The 9,092-nt window shown below is 37.7% G+C and overlaps 1 protein-coding gene across 2 annotated transcripts in view; it reads left to right on the forward strand.

The window, feature by feature from the left end:
• The first annotated feature begins 6,282 nt into the window (after positions 1–6,282).
• The window catches only part of LOC107738589 (XK-related protein 8-like), a 19,399-nt gene continuing 16,589 nt past the window's right edge, over positions 6,283–9,092 (forward strand). For both annotated transcript variants that reach the window (XM_016550356.1, XM_016550355.1), the window contains exon 1: positions 6,283–6,856. In XM_016550356.1, the coding sequence (XP_016405842.1) occupies positions 6,519–6,856 (338 nt within the window). In that variant the 5' untranslated portion in view covers positions 6,283–6,518. The remainder of the gene's footprint in view (positions 6,857–9,092) is intronic.

A 9,092-nucleotide genomic window follows, 5' to 3' on the forward strand; every position in this document is an offset into this window, starting at 1 on the left:
TTTAATTTTTTTGGTGTTTTTATGTTTAGTTCAAATACGATGTTTAGTTAAAAAAAAAAGTTTTAGTTTTAGCTAATGATAATAACCCTGTTCCAGCCCTGATAAAACACATCTTAGCCAGCGAATCAAGGTCTTTGGGATCACTAGAAGATTCCAGGCAGGTGAGTTACAGCTCAAGTCTTCAGGATGGTGACCCTGCAGGAGCAGGACTGAACACTCCTGATCTAGAAGTAATACCTGTTTAGGCCTATACATGCATTCATTTGTAGTCGCTTCCTAAAAACTGTTGTATTTTGCTACAAAAAAAAAAACTATTCATCTACATACGTGGCTTACCATTATTTAGATGTTTGCTTTTTTGAAAGCTAAACCCCAGATAGCTTTACTTTATTTATATTTAGCAAGTTGTTTATATGTTACCGTTATGTTATTTTCATTATTAAAGATTATGTATGGCTCCACATGGTCATTGTCAGTCCTGTAGCTCCAGTAAGAATTTGAAGGCTTTCTTAAGAATCAAATGGTGTTTTTATGTTTAGCTCAAATACGATGTTTAGTTAAAAAAACATTTTTTTAAGTTTTAGTTTTAGCTAATGATAATAACCCTGTTCCAGCCCTGATAAAACACATCTTAACCAGCGAATCAAGGTCTTTGGGATCACTAGAAGATTCCAGGCAGGTGAGTTACAGCTCAAGTCTTCAGGATGGTGACCCTGCAGGAGCAGGACTGAACACTCCTGATCTAGAAGTAATACCTGTTTAGGCCTATACATGCATTCATTTGTAGTCGCTTCCTAAAAACTGTTGTATTTTGCTACAAAAAAAAAAACTATTCATCTACATACGTGGCTTACCATTATTTAGATGTTTGCTTTTTTGAAAGCTAAACCCCAGATAGCTTTACTTTATTTATATTTAGCAAGTTGTTTATATGTTACCGTTATGTTATTTTCATTATTAAAGATTATGTATGGCTCCACATGGTCATTGTCAGTCCTGTAGCTCCAGTAAGAATTTGAAGGCTTTCTTAAGAATCAAATACACATCTGTAGAGGATTTGATCTCTTGCAGCACACTGTGACCTGCTTTAGAGACATGATTAAATACATGGAATAACAGAGGAATTGAAGCTCCAGAGCAGCTACAGTGAGTTTGTTGTGTTCCTCTCATGCAATCACCTGGTGTGAATAAATGTTGTGAATTTTGATTTCATGCAGGCTTTAAAGTCACACAGAAAGAAGTCACTTACTCAAGTTATGTTAAAGGAGTCATATGATGCTGCTAAAAAGAACATTATTTTGTGTATTTGGTGTAATGAAATGTGTTTATGCGGTTTAAGGTTCAAAAAACACATTATTTTCCACGTACTGTACATTATTGTTTCTGCTCTATGCCCCGCCTTTCTGAAACGCGTCGATTTTTACAAAACTCATCGGTCTGAAAAAGCGAGGTGTACTGTGATTGGCCAGCTATCCAATGCGTTATGATTGGCCGAATACCTCAAGCGTGAGACGGAAATGTTACGCCACTTACCATACTGTGATGCCCTGTCCGGCCGGAGCGATGATTGTGATCGGAGAAATGACAAACCACAAGCGCTACTCTACACTGCTCAAAACTCGCGTTTGAATCATCAGTGGCAAATGATAAAAGAAAACGTATTTACGTGAGTCAGAACTGCCGGCATTGTAGTCTACGTCTAACGTTACTCTCCCAGGATCAGGAAACAGTCCTCCATAAAATGTGCTGCACACATCTGATTATTTGGGTTGAAGTGTTCTGGAACAGTGTTGTAAATACAACTTAACCACTGATTTCTAGTCGTGTCCATTTTTGGAAGGCCAAACAAAGTAGTTTTGCTTTCACAACGAAACACAGCGTCACACATGGCGGGCTAGAGTGAGCGGAGGCCGGTGGGCTTGAGAACGGCACAGCTGGCGGATTTGACGAAGGAGCGGCCGGTGGGCTTGTGGCAACCACATGTGACGACTCCGGGGCTGGACTCCGCTTCGTCCACGGTGAAAGCCGATCCGGCGATCGACAGCGCTAAATTGTAGTATTTCCTCAGCGACCAGCACGGATCAGTGCCAGGCATGACGAAGCAGATATCATCCTCTTTTGCAAGGCCAAACAAAGTAGTTTCACTTTCACAACAAAGCACACAGCATCTTTACTACATGGCGGCGGCAACAACAATACTACAGCGAGAATAAAAGTTACGCCTTCTTTCTTTGCGTGAACATTTGGGCGGTGTTATGCAAATCTTCCCACATAGTGACCTAGATATGTGGAGGCGTGTTAGAACGAGCCGTTTTAGGTAGGCGTGGCTGACTCTTAACTTTTATAAAGAATATCTCTTTGGATTTGAGACTTTAGTCTTTGCAACTTTACAGATCTTCTTTATGCACCAAGAGCTTGTAACACTCCAAAGAGAAAGGAAAAATTTAAATCGCATCATTTGACCACTTTAAAGCAAAACGTTTCTTTTAGCTTCTTTAAGAGTCGCATGTCATGTGACTTCACACTCTGTCCTCAGATCAGTGAAACCACAAGGTGACCACTACAATGCCCTTTAAAAATATATATTTTTTCCACTGGCCTCACCTACTGAAATTAGAGTCAAAAAGCAGAGGACTACAAAAACACACGGAGCATCCACCATTTACGTGACGGAAATCATGGGAACAAAAATGTCTCAGCATATTTATGGCAATATAAACACTGATGGAGCATGGGATATGGACAGACGCAACAAGAGAAACCAAACACCTTGACACAAACACAAGCAACACAAACTTTAGGAGACTGAGAAAAAAATTTAGTTTAGGGATTAATTCTCAATATTAACTAGGTATTTATTGGCATGCATTTTACTATGGCTGTTACCTTACTATTACTACTACCTTACTAATTATTAATAAGCAGCAAATTAGGAGTTTGAGGCAGAAGTCGTAGTTAATATTTACATTACATTTGGGGCATTTAACAGATGCTTTTATCCAAAGTGACTTATAAATGTGGACAATAGAAGCAATCAAAACCAACTAAACAGCAATAATATGTAAGTGCTGTGATAAGTCTCAGTTAGCCTGACGCAGTACACGCAGTAATAGTTCAAAGTGAGAATTGGTCCCCAAACTAATGTGTGACCAAGAAAACATTTATATTTATATCTGTCATATGGAAGTGATTCAGTAAAGATCAGAAGCTCCAGAGCAGCTGTGTGTTTGGTACTGGATGGTGACACTCTAACTTCAGCTTTTACTTCATTTCTATGAAGGTAGAATGACGTCAATAAGATTTGCATACGCAGGGTAAGAGTTGTGGAAGTGTACATAAGACTGTAAGCGTAAATTAAATTTGCATGCGCAACAGAAGCTTTGTAAAGGTGTAAATCGCGTTTCAAGCGTAAGAAAAAATTATTTGCAGCCTTTTACTGTTACTCGTAAGTGTAATTCATGTATTGTGAAACTGCAGCTTCATGCTAACGCAAAATAAATATGATCTGCATGCTTCTGACTTCCATTTTTCCGCGCTTAGCGCAACAGAAGTTTTGTAAAGGTGTAAATCGCGTTTCAAGCGCAAGAAAAAATTATTTGCACTTTTACACTGTTACTCATAAGTGTAATTCATGTATTGTGAAACTGCAGCTTCATGCTAACGCAAAATAAATATGATCTGCATGCTTCTGACTTCCATTTTTCCGCGCTTACACTTTTGGCACGTTTTTTTCACCAAAAGACGGTCAAAAGCACTGCAAGCCTGTGAACAGTGATTTGCAAGCGAAAACAACAGTTTAAAGAACTGCAAAACGGATTGACTGCATAGAACCAATCTGTATGTGTAAAAAAAACGAACTGTTGCAAATGTCTACTTCATGCTTTTCCCCTTTATTAGGCCTAATCGACATTAATGGTCACTGATATCAAGAAGATGAATAATCAGAAATAATTATTTTTTTCATGACATTGCAGCTTCACCCTTTATTGAGTTGTTTTTTATAGGCTATACTGTTACGTATTTGTCTCTGTTTAGTTTCTGTTTGCCCCTATTTGGTTCAGTTCCCGTCCTCATTTAGTTACTCATCGTTTATTCTGTTCACCTGTCTTGATTGAGTTCTCCACCTGTTTCAGTTTTGCCTAATCACGTTCCATGTGTTTGTATACCGTGTTTTCCTCAGTTCCTTTGTCTTGCTGTGAAGTTACGTTGTGGTGTTTTTAATCCTTTGTTCGTCAGTGTTAAACTCTTGGAGTGAAAATAAAAGACTCCCCTTTGGATTACCCCTTTGCTGTGTGCCTCATCTACCCACATCGTGACATTTACATTATGCAGTTTTGTTTAAATACGTGTAAAGATGGCTTTTGTTGATGCAAAAAATGAGATTGGTAACAGTGTTGTGAATTGATGGAAGTAACTGGTTAAATTTGAGTTTCTCAAAACAGAATTGCGAAATCAGTTATTTTCTGATGCAGATTATATATATATATATATATCCAAAGTAACTAGTAACTCGCTACTTCAGTAGATTTTTCATTGGGTACTTTTTTACTCTCAAGTAACTAGGACTGCAACTTTTACTCTACTTGAGTAATTATTTCAGTAACTACTTGCACTTTTACTTGAGTACAGTTTATTCTATTAGGAGTTTGCAAAAAAGATTTCCCATGGCAATGAATTCTGATTGGTTTGACTGACAGTTGATGTGGAGGACGCATGGAAATGGGTTGATGGCAGCAACGTGACCTCTGGTGAGAAATCACTGAACTGATTATGTAATAATACTACTAATAATAATAATGCTAATTTTAGATGACCTTTCAGATGTATTAAATTATAACTCTTTATAATCTATAATAACTTTTATTAACAACTTATTTCATATGTTCTCTGAACTTGTATTAAGACAAGCACCTGCAATTTCGCTGTTGACGAAATAGAGAAAATTCAGACAACAGTGTTCTTAAAATGTAATTCACTTAATATGAACTTTTGTATACAATCAAAAATGTGTAAAACTGTTATATAATTTCAATTTCACATTTGCAAACTCCCTTTATAATCATTAAAAAGCTGTCACCCTTCGTAGTTCATTGCGATCTCACAAACTTCCATTTTAATTAATGAAGCTCTCTACACTGCACACTGCATCTATTATTTACATCGTCTCTACACTTTGTTTGTGTAAACTAAACAAAGAGACCAGTTCAAGCAGGAGAGAGACGAACTGTTGAAAAGTTTCAAGGAAACAACTTAGCCAGTATACTATAGATAAAAAGTATACTTTAGTTACTTAATTGAGTGTTGGTGTAATAATGAGCTGATAATAGTTGAACTGGTTTTGTTTGCAGATGCATGGTTATACTATAAATTCAGTCTTTACTTCATTTCCTCTGAGAATAAGAGCTGGACTAAGAGCAGAAGATATAGAGAGAGGAGCAGATCTAATCAACAGAGAGAAACAAGTGAGTGAAAAAGAGAAAGGACTGTATTTTCTTCTAAGTAAGTGGAAATGCATTTGAAAGTTAGGAACTTAATGTTGGTCTCCTTGGTTTATTCTACTAGGAGTTTGTTAAAAATATTTCTGCTAATAGTTTAATCTGAGTGCTGATAGTTAGTCTGCTGATAGTTAGTCTGGACTGGTCTGAATGACATTGATGTGGAGGGCAGATGGAAACGGGTTGATGGTAGCACACTGACCACTGGGTGAGAAATCACTTCGTTGAACTGATTATTCTGTAACAAATGATTCTCACAGTCAGTATCATATCACACAGAAAGCGGCACTGAACATCTAATGCTGATCTGTTGTTGCAGGTTCTGGGATCTCCGAGAACCCAGTGGACAAAGAAGAGAGAACTGTGCTCGAACTTATTCACGGAGAGGCTGATTATCATGTAGTAATGCTATTAAATGGATCTGTGAGAAAAGCCTAGTAAAGTATCACACACCATGAACTGCATGTTATATATAATTATATATATATACATAAGTTTGTTGTAACATAGGTCAATTATGAAGGTCTACTACAGTACAACACTGCTCTCTAATGGTCAGAAACAAATAGGGCTATGCATATTATTAAAACTTTTAAAACGACTCCAAAGCACTTTCACATATAACTAATTTCAAACAAATTTAAATGTAGCCAATTCCTTGCAAAAACATTGAATCGATTTGTATTTAAATTGATTTGAATATGGTAATGAACTATTTCCACGTAAGCAGCTGCAGTGTGTGACGTCATGTGGGCGTGACTTAAGTTGTAAAGCACTGAAAGTTTGTGGCTTTCATGTGCTACAAAATGTCATGGTGTTTCTGCTGCTGTAGAAATGGCTCTGAAGACGTGTTTTCTCGTGGAGTTCTCGTTGACATGAACCAACAGTTACGTGAAGATTAAACCGTTCCTGGAATTGTATGTAGCCTACTTTAATTGCAGCCGTACGTGTGCTAACGGTACGCGGCTACATGCATGCTGTGGCTGAACTTCAGTCCGCTGCTTCGGCTTTGAAGCTCATCCCATGATGAACTGCGCGACGTTCCCCAAGTATTCCCTGCTGGATTGGTTCTTCACGCTCATCGGCGTGTGCACTTTTCTGTTTGATGTGGGCTCGGATCTGTGGGTGGCGAAGGAGCTCTACACGCATGGAGAGTTCATGTGGTGCGGGGTCTTCGTGGGTTTCATGCTCATGTCATCTGTGGTCATTCAGCTCTTCAGCTGGTTTTGGCTGCAGTATGATCGCGATTTGAAGGACTTTGAGTCTCAAGCGTCCGCCGGGAACGTAGTTTTGTTCAGTGGAGCGAAAAGAGTCAAATTGATGCTTTTCCTGCATGTGTGTCAGCTGGGCTTCTTCATCAGGTGAGACTGTGGTTACTTCACGAGAGTGTTACAAAAAGATTTATTTACCCACGTTTTAACAAAACAAAAAAAAGAAAAAGTGCTGTTTTCAGATTAACATTTAAATTAAGTGTTTTAAATACAATTAAAAATTAAGTTAAGTGCAAAAATAATGTTTATATTTATTTAAAGGCTCTGTTAGATTGATCTGTAAAACTTTGTTTTATTTTTGTCGCTGAATCTGTCACATTCCGATTATGTAATAGTCATGCTATCATTTATCTACTGCTCGATAACGGCGTGCACCAGCTTGTGCATAGTGACTTTTTTGTTATGTAGCCTAGGTAGTGAGCTGATTTGGCCCGAAGTCGAAGTCGAAAATCCTTAAATTCGCATCCTTAAAATGCAAATACTTAGATCTAGAGCCTACTACCCACAAATGATTGTGGCATTATCAAATTTAAGTAATGTTTTGATGATAATATCATGGAAACTGAATGGGCCTATATTCATATGCTTTCACATAATATATGGTACTAAAATGGCCGTGTAAAAAAAAAACACATGGTAATGCAATAGTTCAATTATGTTGACATTTCCCCTGATTTCCTAATTAATGTTGCTCTGTTTATGTCACACTAATATATTGTTTAATTTAAAACATTGTGACATATTGTGACACACTCAAAAATGAAAAATCTGTTATTTACTCATCTGAAACATATTTCGAAGAATGTTGGCAACCAAACAGTTTCAGTTCCCATTGACTTCCATTATATGGACAAACAATACAATGGAAGTCAATGGAAATGCAAACTGTTCGGTTACCAAAATTCTTCAAAAATACCTTTTTTTTTTTTTTTATGTTCCAAAAAAAAAAAAAAAATTCATACAGGTTCGGAATGACACTAGGGTGTGTACATGACCTACTTTTCATAATTTTTTGGGTGGACTCAAATGGACCGTTAAAATTGAACTGTGTAGCATGCAAAATAATCTCATTATCAAATAATCATTCAGAATTTTTAGGTAGTATATCAGCACTTGGTGGTTTGTGTATGTGTGGATTTGGATGTACGTGATACTGTATACACACAGTTTTGTAATGTGTTTCAGATTTAATGCAAGTATCCCTGAAAACAGCTGAAACCAGCCTAGATTCAAGATTTTATGTGTCACATAAAAGTTATGTAAATATACAAACAGTGAAATGTAGGTCTGGCATACTCTGTTGACTGTTCAATAAAAGAAATAATACAAAAGAATGCCTTTTTTTATACAAAGAATTTAAATATATATACATATTTATTAAAACAAAGAACTAAGCCAACAGTGTGCAGGAAGTATGAATTGCATAGATTAACTCAACATAAAGTGCAGTGTGCAGAGTTTTATTGAGTAACCCTACACCACCAGATCCCCAAAAGTGCAGTGTGTTTTCATGTCGATGTTCTAGCCATTAGGCTGCTGAAGCGTCTGCCTGATTGTAGCAGACTGAATAGTGAATTTTCTGGCAGGGTCTTTGAGGATCTTAACAGCCTTAGCATTGCATCGCCTGATGTAGATTTCGTGCAGAAAACGTAGATCTAGGGCTGCACGATAAATCGAAGTGGAATCGAGATCGCGATTCGACAGAAGCTGCTATTGTCATGCTTATCTTTCAGTGAAGCACGGTTCTGTGATCAGCAGTAAATCTCCATCCAAAGGCCAGAGGGCGCTCTCGCGCTGAAACTCCAAATACGCCTCGCAGAAGAAACCCAGGCTGTGTCCGAAATCGCCCCCTATACCCTCATTCACTATTCCCTACATTAGGTCACTAATTCAGTTCACTAGAAGGAGTGAATGAAAACGAGTAGTGAATTCGGACACTGAGTGCACCGGAAGGAAAGTGAGTTTGGAGTAAAAATATGTTATTAAATGTGGTATTTTCACGCTTTCAGATGGAGCAGCATTTACTTCACTGAGCCGTAGTTCACCGAGAAGCTATGCAAACAGCTGTCATTATCGCGAACGATTTCTTCGATTTCAGAATCGCGCAATAAAATCGTCTCCGATTTTTTTGCGTAACTTGTCAGTGAACTATGGCTCTGTGAAGTAAATTCTGCTCCATCTGAAAGCACGTGATGATGATTTCCTGCTGATTACAGAACCTGCTTTACTAACAAAATGCGCATGACAATCGCATTCGATTAATCGTGCAGCCCTATGTAAAAGCCCGGAAAACAAACGCTGTAGTCCAAACGAGCCGTTCGTTGTA

The sequence above is a fragment of the Sinocyclocheilus rhinocerous genome, unplaced genomic scaffold, assembly GCF_001515625.1.
Source record: "Sinocyclocheilus rhinocerous isolate Xijiao unplaced genomic scaffold, SAMN03320098_v1.1 scaffold525, whole genome shotgun sequence".
Classification (NCBI taxonomy): domain Eukaryota; kingdom Metazoa; phylum Chordata; class Actinopteri; order Cypriniformes; family Cyprinidae; genus Sinocyclocheilus; species Sinocyclocheilus rhinocerous.